Consider the following 19,871-nt stretch of genomic DNA (forward strand, 5'->3'; position numbering starts at 1 on the left):
AATCCCAGTTCCCTCAGCCTCTCCTCATAAGTCATGTGTTCCAGTCCCCTCATCATTTTTGTTGCCCTCCGCTGAACTCTTTCCAATTTTTCCACATCCTTCTTGTAGTGTGGGGCCCAAAACTGGACACGGTACTCCAGATGAGGCCTCACCAATGTCAAATAGAGGGGAACGATCACGTCCCTCGATCTGCTCGCAATGCCCCTACTTATACATCCCAAAATGTCATTGGCCTTCTTAGCAACAAGGGCACACTCTTGACTCCTATCCAGCTTCTCATCCACTGTCACCCCTAGGTCCTTTTCTGCAGGACTGCTGCTGAGCCATTCGGTCCCTAGTCTGTAGCGGTCCATGGGATTCTTCCGTCCTAAGTGCAGGACTCTGCACTTGTCCTTGTTGAACCTCATCATATTTCTTTTGGCCCAATCCTCTAATTTGTCTAGGTCCCTCTGTATCCTATCCTTACCCTCCAGTGTATCTACCTCACCTCCCAGTTTAGTGTCCTCTGCAAACTTGCTGAGGGTGCAATCCACACCATCCTCCAGATCATTAATGAAGATATTGAACAATACCGGCCCGAGGACCGACCCTTGGGGCACTCCACTTGATACCGGCTGCCAACTAGACATGGAGCCATTGATCACTACCCGTTGAGCCCGATGATCTAGCCAGCTTTCTATCCACCTTATAGTCCATTCTTCCAGCCCATACTTCTTTAACTTGCTGGCAAGAATACTGTGGGAGACCGTGTCAAAAGCTTTGCTAAAGTCAAGGAACAACGCGTCCACTGCTTTCCCTTCATCCACAGAACCAGTTATCTCGTCATAGAAGGCAATTAGATTAGTCAGGCATGACTTGCCCTTGGTGAATCCATGCTGACTGTTCCTGATCACTTTCCTCTCGTGTAAGTGCTTCAGAATTGATTCCTTGAGGACCTGCTCCGTGATTTTTACGGGGACTGAGGTGAGGCTGACTGGCCTGTAGTTCCCAGGATCCTCCTACATCCCTTTTTTAAAGATGGGCACTACATTAGCGTTTTTCCAGTCATCCGGGACTTCCCCCGATCGTCATGAGTTTTCAAAGATAATGGCCAGTGGCTCTGCAATCACATCCGCCAACAACTTTAGCACTCTCGGATGCAGCGCATCCGGCCCCATGGGCTTGTGCACATCCAGCTTTTCTAAATAGTCCCGAACCACTTCTTTCTCCACAGAGGGCTGGCCACCTCCTCCCCATGCTGTGCTGCCCAGTGCAGCAGTCTGGGAGCTGACCTTGTTCGTGAAGACAGAGGCAAAGAAAGCATTGAGTACATTAGCTTTTTCCACATCCTCTGTCACTAGGTTGCCTCCCTCATTCAGTAAGGGGCCCACACTTTCCTTGGCTTTCTTCTTGTTGCCAACATACCTGAAGAAACCTCTCTTGTTACTCTTGACATCTCTTGCTAGCTGCAACTCAAGGTGTGATTTGGCCTTCCTGATTTCACTCCTGCATCCCCGAGCAATATTTTTATACTCTTCCCTGGTCATTTGTCCAATCTTCCACTTCTTGTAAGCTTCTTTTTTGTGTTCAAGATCAGCAAGGATTTCTCTGTTAAGCCAAGCTGGTCGCCTGCCATATTTTTCTTCTTCTTTCTACACATCGGGATGGTTTGTCCCTGTAACCTCAATAAGGATTTTTAAAATACAGCCAGCTCTCCTGGATTCCTTTCCCACTCATGTTATTCTCCCAGGGGATCCTGCCCATCAGTTCCTTGAGGGAGTCAAAATCTGCTTTTCTGAAGTCCAGGGTCCGTACTCTGCTGCTCTCCTTTCTTCCTTGTGTCAGGATCCTGAACTTGACCATCTCACAGTCACTGCCTCCCAGGTTCCGGTCCACTTTTGCTTCCCCTACTAATTCTTCCCAGTTTGTGAGCAGCAGGTCAAGAAGAGCTCCGCCCCTAGTTGATTCCTCCAGCACTTGCACCAGGAAATTGTCCCCTACACATGCAGATGACCTGGCTGGCATGGGGGAGGAGCGGCTAGGCTCAGGATGCCTGCCTGCCTGTAACCAGACCCCTGGGGCTGGGTGGGACAGAGAGATGCTCCCTGCCCCCCTGCACACCGGAGAGGGGGCTCACGCTGGCTCTGAAGCTGTAAGGAGAGCAGCGAGCTCGCTGCCTACCCCACTGGGACAGCAAGGGCAGCGCTGAGCAAGGGGGGAGATAAGACCCCAGCTGAATGGGGGGACCCACAGGCAGGGCAGGACGGCTGCCAACCAGGTTTGCCTGGTCCAGAGGCGCTGCTGGAAAGTGATCCCACAGCAGGGAGGGAGCGACCAGGGACAGGGCTCAGCGGGACTGTGACCCCAGGCCCAGCCCGCAAGAGGGAGCAGGTCCCACTCCCTCCCCCAGCAGCTGAATTGCAGACCGAGCTGCAGAAGGATCCCTCCTTGGAGGAGCTGAGGGGACTTGCTGGCCACAGGGCTGCAAACCCCCTTGTGGAAGGCTGCAGGGACAGATCCCTGTGGGAGAAGGGGTTCCTGTACCGGGAAGGGGCTCCCCTGGGGCAGTAGAACTGTGGGGGATCAGGAGGCCACTGGGGGTGCCCCAGAAGTGTCGCCACCGGCTGTCGTACCTGGCCCACGATGTCCCTCTCTCGGGACACCAGGGGATCCAGGCCCCAGGCAGCGGCTGCTGCAGAACCGTGACTGGCCCGGAGTCTGGGACGTGGCCCAGCGGCATGGCAGGTCCTGCGACCCCGGCCAGAGGGTGGGGAAGGCCGGGACAAGGGTGAAGCTCCCTTGAGACCCCTGCCCATCACAGAGGAACCTTTCCAGAAGGGGGCTATGGACATAGTGGGGCCCCTCAGCAAGGCGACCCGGTCGGGGAAGAAATACGTCCTGGGGGTGATGGATCTCGCCACCCGCTACCCAGGGGCGGGGGCTCTGTCCTCCACCGAGGCAGACACCAGGGCAGACGTGCTGCTGACCATCTTCAGCAGAGGGGGGTCCCCAGCGGGGTCCTTACAGACCAGGGGTCCAATGTCCTGTCAGCCCAGCTCCAGGGCTGGTGGGAGAAAGGTGAGGTCTGGCCCACCTGGGCCTCTGCAGGTGACCCTCCGTCCCACGGGCTGGTGGAGAGAGTCTGTGGGGCCCTGGGGATGGTGCTGAGGACTTTTATGAATCAGCATCCGCAGGATGGGGACAAGCACCTGCCCCACCCGTGGTACGGGGACGTGCCCCAGGAATCCACTGGGTTCTTCCCTTTGAGCTGCCGTGCGGGAGGAGAGTGAGGGGACCCCTGGACCTGGTAAGGGACGGTTGGGAGGTGAAGGGGGGAGACCCCCGGGGGGATCTCTTCCCTAAGGTGGGAGCCAGTCCTCCCATCAGGTGTCCCCCGTTCAGAGTCACTGGGAAAACAGCCCAGAGCCTGCAGAGAGGTCAAGGACATGCTGGCTTTAGAGGTGATCCAGCCATTCAACAGCCCACAAGCCTCACCCGTGAGGCTGGTCCCCAAGGAAGACGGGTCGCTCTGGTTCTGTGGGGACTATCGAAAGCTTAAAGCCATCACCGTGTCTGATGCCTAACCCAGGCCTAGGCCTGGTGAGATTCTAGACAAGCTGGGGGGGTGGAAAACTTGGCCCTGGTGTACGTTGATGATACCTGTGTCTCTAGCCAGACCTGGGAGGAACATGTGTCCCAGGTGGAGAGGGGGCTGGGTCGCCTGAAGCAGGCCGGACTGACAGTAAAAGCTGGAAGGTGTAAGGTGGGGATGGCAGAGGTGTCATACCTGGGCCACAAGGTGGGGAGCGGCTGCCCAAGCCCAGAGCTGGCCAAGGTCAAGATGGGGGCTCTTAACCAAGAGAGCCCGAATTGCAGCCCTCCAGACTGGAGCGCTGGGAGAAAACCCGATCTCAGTTTGAACCCCAGGGGTATTTGGGTGGCAAAAGGGCACAGGCCGCATAAGCCTTCCCACATGTGGCCTGCAAGTGCCATCGAGCACACCCGACCTAAGGGAGGGCGTGAAACAGGAAGAGTGTAAAACTGGAAGGGCCTGGTGTAACTCCCGCCAAGGAACAGGAGAGATGCTGGGACATCCATGGGAACGTTGGTGGGTTCAAACTTCCCCAGGTCACCAGCTAAAGTGACCCCGCTCAGTTCGGTCTCAAACGGGGGAGAGATGTGACAAAGTGGAGCTGTTCTTAATGTGTCCTCTGAATACTGTAGGGGTGCCTGCATTTCTTAAGTCTCTAGGGGGTGGGATAAGGGGGTGTAATTGTTGCAGAGCAAAGGGCCAGGATACATAAATGGCCGACACTCTGTCTCCTGGCAACTGATGGCCTGGTCCCTTCCCCCTGCAAGGTGAGAGCTAAGGGGTTGGAGAACAAAGGAATCAGGTGACCTCCTGGCCTGGGACAGGGACAAAGCCCAGAGGAAGGGGGCTGGAGAGAGTTTCAGTTTTGGGCTGGCTGGGGACATGGAGTGAAGTGCAGACATGGTCGTCTGGCTCACTGCCCCCCAAAATGGACCCGGCTGAGGGGTCCTGTTCTCTGTACCTACAAGCTCTGTGTTAGACCATGTTCCTGTTGTCTAATAAACCCTCTGTTTTCCTGGCTGGCTGAGAGTCACGTCTGACTGCGAAGTTGGGGGGCAGGACCCTCTGGCTTCCCCAGGACCCCACCTGGGCGGACTGGCTGTGGGAAGCGCACGGAGGGGCAGAGGATGCTGAATGCTCCGAGGTCAGACCCAGGAAGGTGGAAGCTGTGTGAGCTGTTTGCCCTGGAGACAGGCTGCTCCCAGAGAGGAGACCTCAACAGAGTCCTGCCTGGCTTCGTAGGGAGCAGTTCCAGAGCATCGCCCGGGGATGCTGGGACACCTGGAAGCCCAGGGACTGGGGGCAAATGCCAAGAGCCTGGTAGTCATAGGTACCTTCCATAAATTGATCCAGAGCATGGTTTGTGTAGCAGACGACCAGGAAGGGTCTCTGGTCCCCCCACCACTGAGACTGATTCCTCAACAGGATCTCCACGATCTGGAGCCCAATGAAGGTTTTGCCTGGAAGGAAATGGCCTGTGGTCACTGGTGGGGCAGGGGCCCGGGAACAGTTCAGTCACACTGACCAGATCACAGGCCCTGCTGCCACAGCGGGAGGCCCCAGCGAAGATGCTCTCGGGGCTGCTGTTAACACCACAAAGGCAGCATCTCCAGCAATGCCAGGGCTAGAGCTTCTCCTTTGCGCGCAAGCCCCATTAAGGGATGGAGTGGGGTGGGCTCCTCAGAATCGGAGCACGGGGCCCAAGGATGGGCTCAGCCCCTCCTGCGGCTGGGCCAGGGAGGATAAAACCCACCCCGGGGTCAGGTTCACTGGCCATCGTGCAGCCCTGGCAGGCAGGGTGAGGAGCAGGAGTCACTGAAGCCGCAGGGCAGCCCAGAGCCATTGCAGTGGTGGGCGGGGAAGCAGAGCACATACCTGTCCCAGGTGGGCCCTGAATCAGCACAAATTCCCTGCTCAGGGCCATTCGAATGGCCAAGATCTGAGACTCATCTAAGTGAGGAAATGTCTCTGGAGACCAGATATAGGAGTCGCAGGGTCTCACGGCCGTCAGGTCCACCGCGGTCACGTGCCCCTGAAAGCCAAGAGCCAGGCATGTTCTCAGCCGCCTTCGAGGAGCCCTCCATGGTGCTCAACCTGCCGGCCGCACAGGTGTGGAGAGAGACGCATGCGCTGCAGCCCTCTCCTGGAAGGACTCCGACATGTGCAGGTGTTTCTGAGCATCTACACTGACCGGGGGGGCGTAATTCTGGTTCAGGTGCACATGCCCCTGCCGGTTCTGAGCGAGGGGCAGAATGGGTGGCAGGCGCCGGGGAGAGCGAGGCAGGGTATTGATGGGGGGTCAGAAAGGAGGGGGTTGTGGACTGTCACAGGGTGGCCGGCCCTTTGAAAGGGAGGGAGGCCTCAGCCCGCCTGAAGGCTTGTGACAGAGGGTCCTGTGACTACACCCAGCCTCTGGGGCGGGGCGGGGGGCAGGACCACGGGCCAGCCGGGGCATGGCAGAGCAGAGCGAAGGTGGGGGGGAGAGGGGCTCTGGCAGCGCTCCGTGGGGAAGGGGGACTCTGGGTCAGATCGGTATGAGGGAGTGGTTGGGACAGCGACCGCCGGCAACGTCGGGCTCGGGCGTCCGGCGCAGTCTAGTGGTCAGACTCTGAGCGCCGGGCCCACGCTGGGCAGCCCGGCGGAAGGAATAACAGGGTGGGTCTGCATGTCGAGCTGGGGGCGATTGCCAGCTCGGGGGGGGACATGCCCACGCTAGCTCTGATCAAGCTCGTGTGCTAAAACGAGAGCACAGCCCCCGCCACGGCACAAGGAGCTAGCCGCCACGGGCGCGGTCCCATCCCAGACGCTAGGCACGCACTGCGGGGGCTGGTCCCTCGCGCTGCATTCCCCCAGCGCCGTGCGTCTGCCTGGGCTCGGCAGGAGGGCGCCGGGAGGCGGGGCGGAAGCGGGCAGCTGGCGCCCGCCGGGTGTCGTGGGCGAGGCCCCGAGGCAGCGGGGGGGCAGGCAGCTGCAGCCAGGTTTTCCCATTTGTCATGTCTGCTGAGCTGGGAGGAATCGGGGGTCAAAACTAGCCTGGAAAGCGAGTCACTGAACTAAGGAGTCACTGCTGTGACCTCATCATCTGAGCCGAACGGCAGTGCCTCTCCCCACAGCCGCCGGCGCTGCCCCTCACCGCCTCAGAGAGTCTGGGCCCCGCTGCCTGGCTCTTTAAACCCCGGGGACTGCGCGACCTCCCGGTGACCAGGCCTGCGTCTCCTTGCCGGCATTCCCGCAGCAGGGCTCAAAGCTGCTCAATGTGTTTATCCTCATGCCCTCGGCAGGGCAGTTACCCCACGTTCCAGATGGGAAACTGAGGCCCAGAGAGACTGCCCAAGGTCACTCAGGAAGTCCATACTGGTGCAGCGAATTGACCCCCCCATGTCCTAAGCCAGTGCCCTAACCCCTGGCCCAGCTTTCCTCCTTCCTGCCCCTCCCTGCTACCCCAGACCTACCTCAGCTGTGTCCCCCCGGGTCTCTTTGTCGGCTCGCCCAGTGGGACGCAGAACAGAGAGGTCGAAGGTGACGGCATCTCCGAAGTGCGCGGGTGGCGCGACGGGGGTGCGGCACTGCACGACGTAGCTCTGGAACGGCACCTGGGCGGGGTCCATCTCCTGCAGCCCCTCCAGCACGTGCCGGTAGGACTCGAAGAAGGCCGGCGACTCCACCATGATGAAGCTGGTTTTCCCCAGGTGCTGCCGCAGGAGGTCGCTGTGGTTTGCCTTAATGGCCAGCCACACGGCCCCCTTCAGGAGCTCAGGCCTGTTGCCCCCCACCACGGTCCCAAACAACACCTGGCCACAGTCCCTGGAGATGAGGCAGGTCAGGGAGCCGCTCAGCAGCCGTTTGGAGGAGGCGTGGGCGGAGCCCTGCGGGGCCTGGAACCGGGCCATGTACATGGCACCAGCCGGGGAGGTGCCCACCTTCACCAGCTGCACGTTCCTGTAGACCCGCAGCGCCCCCCTCTGCTTCCCAGCGCCCCCGAACACGTTCCGCAGGGAGAAGTGAGCCGAGATCCCGGCCCTCAGGGGCCGGATGAAATCCTCCCGCAGCAGGCGGAAGTGCGTGTCCAGGTAGGCCGCGTCGCTCGCGAACTTCCCCACGGGGAGGTTGCGCTTCAGCTTCTGCCCAGGGTCGACGAATATCTCCTCCGGGGTTGGGAAGACGGGGATCGTGTGGAAATCCTCCCGCCAGGCTGGCGAGGCGAGGGGCACACTGCTCCGCGGGAAGGTCGCGTCCACCAGGCTCTTGGTGTCGTGAAGCCGTTTCTGGATGATCCATGTGAACTCGAAGCCACGGCTCTGCAGTCTCTGGACCGTGGCGAAGAGAAGGTCCACAGGGTAGCAGAGGAGGGTCTTCGTCTGCTTGGGGGACGCCGTCAGCAGATGGTGCAGGGCCGCCACCGTGTCCTCCATCACCTCCTGGGAGATCTGCCCGTCCTGGTGCTGGAAGCTCTCCAGCTCGGCAATGAAGCCCAGCAGGCTCCTGAGCACGAAAGCTGGTCTCAGCACCAGGGCCAGGACCTGCTGGACCTGCTCCGGCTCGCCAGCGCTCTCCATCGCCAGCTTCAGGGCCCGCAGCAGCGTATACACCCTGGCAGGGCTCAGGCCTGGGCTCTCCCCGAGCTGCTCCAGCTGGTAGTCGTGCTCCAGCAGGAAGGGCAGGAGTTGCTGGGGTTTCTGGTTGCAGAGCTTTTCCAAGTCAGTGAGGATGGCGCAAGGATCTGTTCTCCAGCTGGGCCCTGGCTCCGGGGAGAGCCGGGCCACTTTCGGTGGCCCTGGCTCCCAGGCGCTGTCAGGCCAGTCCTGCCACCTCCTCTTCTGGCCAGACATGTCTCCGCAGGGCAGGAGCTGCTCAGAGACAAGAGGAGTCGACGCTGCAGAACAAACCCCCAACCCCACCCTGCCTGGGCAGAGTCATGGGGGCCGCCGCACCCAGCTCCAGAGAACGGAACTGGACGCATCGAGCCTCCTCGTTAACACCACGCTAATGACTTTGCCCCATGACTCCAAACTGGGGGAGCTGCAAACCCTGCTGAGATCAGAGAACCGCCCCAAAGGGACAGGGCATGAGGGTCGTCCCGGACACAGGAGCAAAGGCCGCGAGGTGCGGTGAGCGAGGACCTGCACGGAAGGCGGACGCTGTGCGGGATGGGGAAACGAGAGATGAGCCCACCTACCTCTGCCCGTCGCTGGCTGCCGGGGGCCGGACCAGCGCTGCCCCGGGGAGTCTCCCGGCTGGGAGACCTAGTGCTAATATTGCCTTTCTGCCCGAGGGCTCCACAAGCACCTTCCACCTGTGCCCGGGGGTGGCTCAGCCGGGAGGGGCGGGGGGAGATTTCCGCCAGACAGCTCCTGGGAGCTCTTTGGCGCCTGGCACAGCGGGCAGGAGCCGGCCCAAGGGACTGATGTGACACCAGCAAAGGCAGGAGCTTGTCGGCTGCTTGGTGAGTCAGGGCCTGCCCTCAGCATCTCCGGGCACGTCTCTGGGCCCCGCCTGCATCGCCCTGGGAGAGACCTGCCCGTGGGACATGGGGGGAGCGCCCAGTGGCATGCTGGTTAATGGCCGATGGGGGCCTGGCTTCCGGCTGCGCTCTGCGGGGATCCTGAGTGCGGCCAAACAAGGCCCTACGTGCCGCTCAGACAGATGTATGGCCCCTCTCCAGCGCAGGCCCCTCCCACCCTGGGGTGCTGCACAGCCCCCAGCTGGAGGTGGCGCCAGCTCTGCACCCTGGCAGGATTCCAGATCAGACTGGCCTGGTCTCCCCTCAGCGCGCCCACCCGTCACGCCCCGAGCGCCGGGCCCGAGCACACTGGTTTGAGTCAGCCCGCGTGCGTGCCCCAGATCTGTGCGCGTGCCAGCCTGTGTGCACACCCCAACCTGCATGGGTGCCAGCCTGGCTGCCCCGGCCTGTGTGCCCCGGCCTGTGTGTGCTCCCAGCCCCTCTTGCTCAGACAGCTCCAGTGTCCAGGGACCCACCGCTCTACTTCTCCTGGGGGCTGCAGTTTTTGGGCCTCCCGCCATCCCCCGTTTGCTGATTCCCTGTCTGGCTGCCTGTCAGGGCACCCGAGAGCTGGTCCAGTTCAAGGCCGGAGCCAGGGGAGCAACACCTGGGTTCCCAGGCTTCGGGGACACCCTGGGGGCTGCTGGGTGAATTGATCAGACTCCTGGGAACTCGGTTCTTGAACTCGGGCCAACACCCCTGCAAGTGTCACAGCCAAACTAGGCAGCGGATGTGCAGGCCACATCCTGCCGCCTGGCGCTGCAGGGGAGCTGCCCGCCCCATACGGGCCCCAGTGCAGTGCTTAGGGGGCTGGATCCGGGGCCAAGCTAAGGCGGAGCCAAGTTCTGCACCAGCCTCCGCTGTCGGGGAGATGGGTGCAGGGGAGGAGAGGTGTCTGGGCAGCTGTTACCCCGGGGTCTCCTGGGGCCAGGCAGGTGTCTCAGCACCCAGCACCCCTGTGCCCGCTCTAGGCTGGAAGGGTTGGCAGGCATCAGCGGCGAGCGAAACCTCCCCAAATCTTTTCCTGCAGGGAGCTTAGTGACACTCCCAGGAGTGTGTACGTGTGTGTGTGTGTGTGTGCGCGTCTGCCACACGTGAGCCTGTGCTTATACGTGTGCATCTGTGTGTGGGTGTGTCTGCGTGCACATGCGTCTGCCTGTACATGTGTGTCTGCGTGTGGGTGTGTCTGTGTGTGTGTGTCTGTGTGTGGGTGTGTTTCTGCCTGCGTACGTGTGTCTGTGTGTGCACATGGGTGTGTGTCTGCGTGTGGGTGTGTCTGGATGTCTGTGTGTCTGCATGTGCACGTGGGTGTGTTTCCGCCTGCGTACGTGTGGATGTGTGTGTCTCTGTGGGGGGGGAGTGGGACTGGCTGGATGACAGCACTGTGTGAGGTTGTGCTGAATCGGGGGGGGGGGCTGCATGGCAGCAGCACGTCCCTTGTGGGAGGTCCGTGGGGGGTGGGGGGTGGGGGGTGGGGGGCCTGTTTATTTCAGCCTCTGGGTGAGTGAAACCAGCAAAGGCCCAGCTCCAGCTCCTCCCTCCCCTGGCTGCAGTGGGGCAGACACTGGCCCCAGTCGCGGTGACCCTGCCTAGGTGGCCCCCACGCTCTGCCAGGTCTTCTCCGATCAAGGGCGGGGGGCAGTTCCCAGGCAGACAAACAGACAGGGGACGGGAGCTGCCAGGGCAGACAGGCAGACGGGCATTGGGGGTGCAGCTGCCAGGGCAGGCAGACGGGCGTTGAGGGGGACTGCCAGGGCAGAGAGACAGACAGACAGGCGTGGGGGGAGGGGCCTGCCAGGGCAGACAGACAGACAGACAGGCGTTGGGGGGGGGCGGCTAGGGCAGACAGACAGATGGGCGTCAGGGGGGGTGGCTGCCAGGGCAGACAGACAGACAGACAGATGGGTGTTGGTGGGGCAGCTGCCAGAGCAGATAGACAGACAGGCGTGGGGGGGGGGGTGGCTGCCAGGGCAGACAGAAAGATGGGCATTGGGGGTGCAGCTGCCAGGGCAGACAGACAGATGGGCGTCGGGGGGGTTGGCTGCCAGGGCAGAGACACAGACAGACGGGCATGGGGGGGGGGCTGCCAGGGCAGACAGACAGATGGGTGTTGGTGGGGCGGCTGCCAGGGCAGACAGACAGACGGGCGTGGGGGGGGGGCTGCCAGGGCAGACAGACAGATGGGCGTGGGGGGTGGCTGCCAGGACAGACAGACAGACGGGCGTCGGGGGGGGGGTGGCTGCCAGGGCAGAGAGACAGACAGACGGGCGTGGGGGGGGCTGCCAGGGCAGACAGACAGATGGGCGTGGGGGATGGCTGCCAGGGCAGACAGACAGATGGGCGTCGGGGGGGTGGCTGCCAGGGCAGACAGACAGACGGGCGTTGGGGGGGGGGGCTGCCAGGGCAGAGAGACAGACGGGCGTGGGGGGTGGCCTGCATGGAAGCAGGCGCAGGAGGACTTTGGCAGCAGCCTGGCACAGGGAGGTTCGGCTAATGCAGTGTTTGTGCGGGGGCAGAAAGGGGCGCTGGGACCGGGGGGGGGCCTGCGGTGGAGACAGCTCAGCCGTACGGGGACCTGACTGACCGAAACTGGTGTCAGATGGCGCCAGTGGGTGAGCAATGGGGTGGGGGGCAGAGCTGTGGGGGGCAGGGGAGGGGCGGGGGGCAGTGGAGGGGCTGGGATAGCACAGATGGGGGTGATCGGGCCAGGTCAGCTGCAGGGAAGCTCTGTGTGGGGCAGCAGCCTCTGGGGGCTGCAAGGCGGGGGGCTGGCGGGATGGAAAGGGCTGGATCTTGGAGGTACTGAGGGAAGCAGCAGCCGGAGTCTGAGACCAGCGAGAGGAGGAGCCCACGAAACCCTGATTCTGGGCTGGGGGGACCAGACCCCCCCACAGGTGCATGGCCCCTGAACCCCCCAATCCCAGCAGGGCTCCCTGAGTCCTGGCTGCCGAGGCTGAGAAAACCCCGCTAGGTCCAGCTGCTGCCTGTGCAGGCCGGGCTGGGTTGTGTCAGACCCGCACAGCCTGGCATGGCGGTACCGGTGCCCAGGTGCCCACAGGCTGGCATGAGATCCCGCCCGGGTAGCGTTTCCCTGCCAGGGGCCAGGCTCGAGGGGGCATGTGCCCATCCCTAGCAAACACTCCAGGGAGCCACACGGTACTGGGGTCAGGAGGACCACCCCACATCTGCCCCTGAGCCCCTTGCTCCCAGCTCCCCCTGCCCTCAACTGCCCCGATGCATCCTGCCTGCCTCCATCCCCGATTCCCCAGCCCCCGGGGCCACCCACCCGCCTCCGTCCCCGAGCCACCAGCCCCCGGGGCCACCCCCCCGCCTCCGTCCCCAATTCCCAGCCCCTGGGGGCCACCCATCCACCTCTGTCCCTGAGGCACCAGCCCCTGGGGCCACCCCCCCGCCTCCGTCCTTGATTCCCCAGCCCCTGGGGCCACCCACCCGCCTCTGTCCCCAAGCCACCAGCCCCCAGGGTCCACTCACTTGCCTCAGTCCCCGATTCCCAGCCCCCGGGGCCACCCACCCGCCTCCGTCCCCAATTCCCCAGCCCCCGGGGCCACCCACCCATCTCCGTCCCCGAGCCACCAGCCCCCGGGGCCACCCCCCCGCCTCCATCCCCAATTCCCAGCCCCTGGGGGCCACCCATCCGCCTCTGTCCCTGAGGCACCAGCCCCCAGGGCCACCCCCCCGCCTCCGTCCCCGATTCCCCAGCCCCCGGGGCCACCCTCCCGCCTCCGTCCTTGATTCCCCAGCCCCCGGGGCCACCCACCCGCCTCTGTCCCCAAGCCACCAGCCCCCAGGGTCTACCCACTTGCCTCAGTCCCCGATTCCCAGCCCCTGGGGCCACCCACCCGCCTCCATCCCCAATTCCCCAGCCCCCGGGGCCACCCCCCCGCCTCCGTCCCCAATTCCCAGCCCCTGGGGGCCACCCATCCGCCTCTGTCCCTGAGGCACCAGCCCCCAGGGCCACCCCCCCACCTCCATCCCCGATTCCCCAGCCCCTGGGGGCCACCCACCCGCCTCCGTCCCCGAGCCACCAGCCCCCGGGGCCACCCACCCGCCTCCATCCCTGATTCCCCAGCCCCCGGGGCCACCCACCCGCCTCCGTCCCTGAGCCACCAGCCACAAGGGCCATCCACCCACCTCCATCCCCGATTCCCCAGCCCCTGGGGGTCACCCACCCGCCTCCGTTCCCGATTCCCCAGTTCCCGGGGCCACCCACCTGCCTCCATCCCCGAGGCACCAGCCACATGGGCCACCCACCCGCTTCTGTCCCCAATTCCCCAGCCCCCGGGACCACCCACCCGCCTCCATTCCCCAGCCCCCGATGCCACCTGTCTGCCTCCATCCCTGATTCCCCAGCCCCCAGGGCCACCTGTCTGCATCCACCCTCTCCCAGCCCCCAGTGTCACCTGCCCTTATCCACCCCCCCCCACCCCGCAGCTTGTGCCGTCTGCCCACCTCCCACCCCAGTGCACCTGCCAGCATCTGTGCCTGAGCCCCCCTGCCAATTTCTGTGCTTTTACAGCCACATTTTCCACTCTGTCCCCCTGCCCCGTTGGGTCTCCGGGAGGGAGGGTCAGTCCCGTTAGCAGCCTGAGCCCTCGAGCTTAGCACCCCTCTGCTCACCTGGCACGGTTCTCACCCTGCCCCTGCCTCTGCTACCTCCCCTGGTGCTGAGCTGTGGGCAGCCGGGTCCGGCGCCGAGCCGGGCGGGGTCCTGTCCAGGGCGCTGAGGCTGTGGGCAGCCGGGTCCGGTGCCGAGCCGGGCAGGGTCCCTTGTACTAAGGGACCATTCGAAGCCCTGGGTCCCGCCCAGGTGCTGTCTCTGGCTGCTCTGCCCAGCGACTTAAGTGTCTGAGCAGAGAAATAGAAACTTATATTTCCTGCCCTGGTGCCCTCTGGGTCCTAATACAGGTCACCATCCGGTCCTGGGCTTGGCGGCGTGAGCGAGGGTCTAGCCTTGCTGGGTTGGGCGTCAGCGCCAGGCCAGCCGGTCCCCCCATGCCCAGCTGGGAGGAGCTGGTGCGGACTGGTCAGGAACCAAAGACGATGGCCTGGCGAGGGGCAGGGGCCTGGAGCGGGGGGGTGAGCGACACGGGCGGGGTGGGGACCATTTGCTGACCCATGTCGGGAGCATTTTATTTTGTAGGCACTGATGATTTGGGCCTGGCTCCCTCGTGGGCCCAGCCCTGGCCTCCCGTCGGGCTGAGGAAGCTGGTGGCACCAGGCGCTTGAGCGGACGTGTTGCCAAGTCCGCGATGCCCCCTGCGGTATTTCCTGAGCCGGCGTCGCAGGATGTGGTATTTGGGACTAGTTTGCTCATAGTCGGCTGCATTGGGGCTGCTTAGATTTAAATCCATGAACAAAATAGAACTCGCTGTAATTCAAACCCTGGGCCTGCAAGCCCTGGGGGCGGTGGTCCGGCATACGTGGATGCCGGGTCCGGTTGGCGGGGGCGAGGGGCCATGCTGTGTCCGGGTCTCTCCCGAGGGTGCTGGGCTGTCCACCAGCTTCCCGGTGCAGGGCCTGAGTCGCTGCCTCTTCCCCCTGGGGGGCCCCGTGTCTGTGTCCCAGGCCGAACGGCCTGGCTCGAGGCCCTCGACCAGTGAATGCCGAGGAGAGCGGGTGGGGAACGGGTTCTGCGGGTGCATGTGGGGGCGACCGGGCCCCTCACTGTTCCGCTCCCCTCTCTCCTTTCCATGGCCTTGCGACCAGCAGAGGAGCCCTGGCTTGGACTCCCTGTGGGAACCCTTCAGGTTTCAGAGTAACAGCCGTGTTAGTCTGTATTCGCAAAAAGAAAAGGAGGACTTGTGGCACCTTAGAGACTAACCAATTTATTTGAGGATAAGCGTTCCACAGTATGCAACTGATGAAGTGAGCTGTAGCTCACGAAAGCTTATGCTCATATAAATTGGTTAGTCTCTAAGGTGCCACAAGTCCTCCTTTTCTTTTTGTGGGGACCCTGTGGCCCGTGGCCCCAGACCTGTGCATGCTGCACAGCTCACTGCTCTGTGCTGCCCGGGAGCAGGCCTGGGGGACCCTGGGGACCCTGGGGATCTCCGTGAACCCCGCCTTCCCCTGCAATACGGCCATCTTGTGCTTCCGCGAGCCCCAGGGCTGGCTCTGAGATTTCCTTCCTGGCACTAAGAGCCAAATTCTTCCCCAGCTCGTTCTGTTGGGAGTTGCAGACACGTGTCTCACAGCCACATTTGGCCTTAAGTGTTCAGTATCTTAGCGCAAGAGACGCCTTTCTTCCCACAGCTGGCCATTGCTGCTGACTATCTGTAGATGACTATTCAAAAATACATTACAGCCTCATTGGCTTGCAGTGCCCTTTCCCGAACCCCCGGTGGCTCTCCCCAGTTCATAACGGCACTGAGGGCTGTGGAGGGGGTGGACTTGTTATTGTTTGCGCTTGATCGGGGCTTTTTGTGGAGATTCTGTTCCCACTTGCTGAGCGGGCTGCTCGGTGAGCGATCACGTGTAGTGCTGGACTGGTGTCCACTTTCCGGGGAAGTCAGGGAATCAGCTCAGTTTTGCTCCATAGCTCAGAGTGCTTTACAGACACTACAATTTTCCACCCCTCCTGTAGCTGAGAAGCCCATTTTACAGATGGGATTACTGAAGCAGTGATACTGTACATTTCTAGTCTTTTAAAAGAAAATCATTCCAGTTTTTGACAGAGCAGAATGTTTGGAATTTGTTAAGATTTTTTCACATCTTCTGCAAGGGTATTTCTGCTTTGTTGGAAAAGAGATGACTAAGGGAGGACATGATAGAGGTCTATAAAATCATGAGTGGTGTGGAGAAAGTGAATAGGGAAAAGTTATTTACTTGTCCCCATAACACAAGAACTAGGGGCCACCAAGTGAAATTAATGGGCAGCAGGTTTAAAAGAAATAAAAGGAAGTTCTTCTTCACTCAGCACACAGTCAACCTGTGGGACTCCTTGCCTGAGGAGGTTGTGAAGGCTAGGACTATAACAGGGTTTAAAAGAGAACTGGATAAATTCATGGAAGTTAAGTCCATGAATGGCTATTAGCCAGGATGGGGAAGGAATGGTGTCCCTAGCCTCTGTTTGTCAGAGGGTGGAGATGGATGGCAGGAGAGAACTCACTGATCATTACCTGTTAGGTTCACTCCCTCTGGGGCACCTGGCATTGGCCACTGTCAGTAGACAAGATACTGGGCTGGCTGGACCTTTGGTCTGACCCAATATGGCTGTTCTTATATCCATAATGGTCTCCCCAGCAAGGTAGAAATGAATGTACAGGTGCGGTAGACACTGACACCACTGTGACACAAAGTACAGTCCAACGCATAAAACAAACTGAAAAAGAAAAACAGACACTTCTTTGTTCCTGTCTGTCAGTTGTACACCTCTTAGTGTAACAACCAACTGTGCAGGGTTGTCTCTGTCGACGTGGCAGGGCCACACTACGAGTCATTGAATTGAAACTGAGAGAGCAAGTCAGGAATCGAAACTGAGAGACCTGGTGCCCCGCACTTTGTGATCATCAGTAGACGTACTGGTATGTCGTGTATATTTGGGGAAGCAGCCAGACATATCTCCTAGTGTGTACCATATCCCTGGGTTAGCGCGGATGTACTTCCTTTCCCAATGGAGAGTGGAACAAGAAGCAATTGACTAGCTGGAATATTTGGCCTGGGGGCTGTCATATAAAACGGTGATTTGGGTGAGGGAAACAATAGCGAGCCTGTTAAACACATTTGTCACCAGAGGGAGAGACTCTTCAAATTTCCTAACAAATTTATCACAAAGGAGGGAGTTGTCCTCTCCTCCATATGAATGCAACGGCTCTTTCTAGCTCTCCTCCACTATGTTATGATCACAGTGTGGGTAGAATCATAGAATCAGGGAAGTGTAGGACTGGCAGGGCCTCGAGAGGTCGTCTAGTCCAGTCCCCTGCACTCGTGGCAGGACTAAGGATTCTCGAGCCCATCCCTGACAGGGGTTTGTCCAACCTGCTCTTAAACTTCCCCAAGGATGGAGATTCCTCAACCTCCCTGGGCAATTTATTCCAGGGCTTATCCACCCTGACAGATAGGAAGTTTTTCCTAATGTCCAACCTAAACTGCCCTTGCTGCAATTTTAAGCCTATTGCTTCTTGTCCTATCCTCAGAGGTTAAAGGAAAACAATTTTTCTCCCTCCTCGTAACAACCTTTTATGTACTTGAAAACTGTTATGTCCCCTCTGTCTTCTCTTCTCCAGACTAAACAAGCCCAGTGTTTTCAATCTTCCCTCATAGCTCATGTTTTCTAGACCTTTCGTCAATTTTGTTGCTTTTCTCTGGACTCTCTTCAATTTGTCCACATCTTTCCTGAAATGTGGCACCCAGAACTGGACATAATACTCCAGTTGAGGCCTAATCAGCACAGAGTAGAGTGGAAGAATTACTTCTCGTGTCTTGTTTACAACACTCCTACTAATACAGACCAGAATGATGTTTGCTTTTTTTACAACATTGTTACACTGTTGACTCATATTTAGCTTGTGATCCATATGACGGCCAGATCCCTTTCCACAGTGCTCCTTCCTAGGCAGTCGTTTCCCATCTTGTATGTGTGCAACTGATTGTTCCTTCCTAAGTGAAGTACTTTGCATTTGTCCTTATTGAATTTCATCCTATTTACTTGAGACCATTTCTCCAGTCTGTCCAGATATTTTGAATTTTAATACTGTCCTCCAAAGCACTTGCGACCCCTCCCAGCTTGGTATCATCCACAAGCTTTATAAGTGTACTCTCTATGCCATTATCTAAATCATTGATGAAGATATTGAACAGAACCGGACCCAGAACTGATCCCTGCAGGAGCCCACTTGTTATGCCCTTCCAGCATGACTGTGAACCACTGATAACTCCTCTCTGGGAACGGTTTTCCAACCAGTTATGCACCCACCTTATAGTAGCTCCATCTAGGTTGCATTTCCCTAGTTTGTTTACAGGGATTACATTCTTTATGTAATCCCTGTAATACATACATACAGTGATTTTAAAAGGTCGTGTGAGACAGTAACAAAAGCTTTACTAAAGTCAAGATATACCACATCTACCACTTCCCCCCTATCCACAAGGCTTGTTACCCTGTCACAGAAAGCTATCAGGTTGGTTTGACACCATTTGTTCTTGACAAATCCACGCTGACTGTTTCTTATCACCTTATTATCTTCTAGGTGTTCGCACATTGATTGCTTAATTATTTGCTCCATTATCTTTCCGGGCACAGAAATTAAGCTGACTGGTCTGTAATTCCCTGGGTTGTCCTTATTCCCCTTTTTATAGATGGGCACATATTTGCTCTTTTCCTGTCTTCTGGAACGTCTCCCATCTTCCAGGACTTTTTGAAGGTAATTGCTAATGGCTCAGATATCTCCTCAGTCAGATCCTTGAGTATTCTCAGATGTATTTCATCAGGCCCTGGTGACTTGCAGACATCTAACTTGTCTAAGTAATTTTTAACTTGATCTTAGCAATATGTCCACTTTAGGGAACTGTAGGGATACAGTGGACAGGGCTCAACGGGTTAGCTATTAGCTATCATATACAAATTTTTGACTGAGTATGGGATTGCTGCAGCCCTTCATTCTACTTCTTTTTGGTGGAGGAGGGGTTTCAGCTGAATATTAAATGTGTTGTGATCTTCGTATACATGCAGTACTCAAGAGGTTGGAGGAAGGGGAGGGGAAAGGATCATGCTTTTTACAAGAAAGCCTTTGGAGCGTTGGGTTAACATTTGTCACTGTAACATTTGTCACTGATTCCTGTGCTTCTGAGCCACTCAGAGCCAGGTGGAAAGGAAGTAGAGAGTGTAACGATGCTGCCTCTGGCGGGACCCAACGGAGAGTATCAGTTCAGGACAAATTGCTTAGAGCAGGGCAATCACAGCCCAAGGCTGGGTGTCCTTTACTGTTAAGGCAAACCAAACCAGCCAAACAGAGAGGACTTCAGTCTCACCCCACTGCCTAACCAGAAGTCACACAAGCAATTCCCTTAGACACTCCAGTTTCCCAGTATCACCACCAGCACCACTCCTTATGGGGGCAAATGGTTGTGAAAACCAATACCCCAGTAAAAGAACAAAGGTTCCCTCGATCCCAAAGGACCAAGCCCCAGACCCAGGTCAATATACAAATCAGATCTTACCCACAAATCATGCTGTTGCCAATCCTTTCGAATCTAAAATCTAAAGGAAAGAAGGACTTGTGGCACCTTAGAGACTAACAAATTTATTTGAGCATAAGCTTTCATGAGCTACAGCTCTAAAGGTTTATTCATAAAAAGAAAGAAATATAGATGAGAGCTAAAACTGGTTAAATGGAATCAATTACATACAGCAATGGCCAAGTTCTTGGTTCAGGCTTGCAGCAGTGACAGAATAAACTGCAGGTTCAAATCAAGTCTCTGGAGAACATCCACATCTGGGATGGGTCATTCAGTCCTTTGTTCAGAGCTTCAGTTTGTAGCAAAGTCCTCCAGAGGTAAGAAGCAGGACTGAAGACAAAATGGAGATGATGCAGCTGCCTTTTATAGTCTCTTGCCATGTGGCCTGGGCTCCCTTTGTTCCAATCACAAGCCACCCAGCACATGGCCTGGAAAAACCTCAGAGTTCTGTCCACAGGCATGTCCCTGCCTGCCTTGCTGAGTCTCAAGGGGTGTCTGCCTTCTCTCAATGGGTCAGTTATGTAGCTGATGGTCCTCAATGGGCCATCAAGCAGGCTAGGCAGAGCTGACGCCACATTGTCTGGGATTGCATAGCACAAGTTT

At 58.8% G+C, this 19,871-nt stretch overlaps 1 protein-coding gene across 1 annotated transcript in view; it reads right to left on the minus strand.

Moving 5' to 3' along the window:
• LOC102933596 (NFX1-type zinc finger-containing protein 1) overlaps positions 1-14,020 on the minus strand; it is a 36,447-nt gene extending 22,427 nt beyond the window's left edge. The window contains exons 1-4 of the mRNA XM_043541899.1: positions 13,710-14,020; positions 7,024-8,418; positions 5,447-5,603; positions 4,906-5,031 (exon numbers count right to left, since the gene is read on the minus strand). Of these exons, the coding sequence (XP_043397834.1) occupies positions 4,906-5,031; positions 5,447-5,603; positions 7,024-8,400 (1,660 nt within the window). The 5' untranslated portion in view covers positions 8,401-8,418; positions 13,710-14,020. The remainder of the gene's footprint in view (positions 1-4,905; positions 5,032-5,446; positions 5,604-7,023; positions 8,419-13,709) is intronic.
• Positions 14,021-19,871: the final 5,851 nt, after the last annotated feature.

This window comes from Chelonia mydas, chromosome 2 (assembly GCF_015237465.2).
Source record: "Chelonia mydas isolate rCheMyd1 chromosome 2, rCheMyd1.pri.v2, whole genome shotgun sequence".
NCBI lineage: Eukaryota > Metazoa > Chordata > Testudines > Cheloniidae > Chelonia > Chelonia mydas.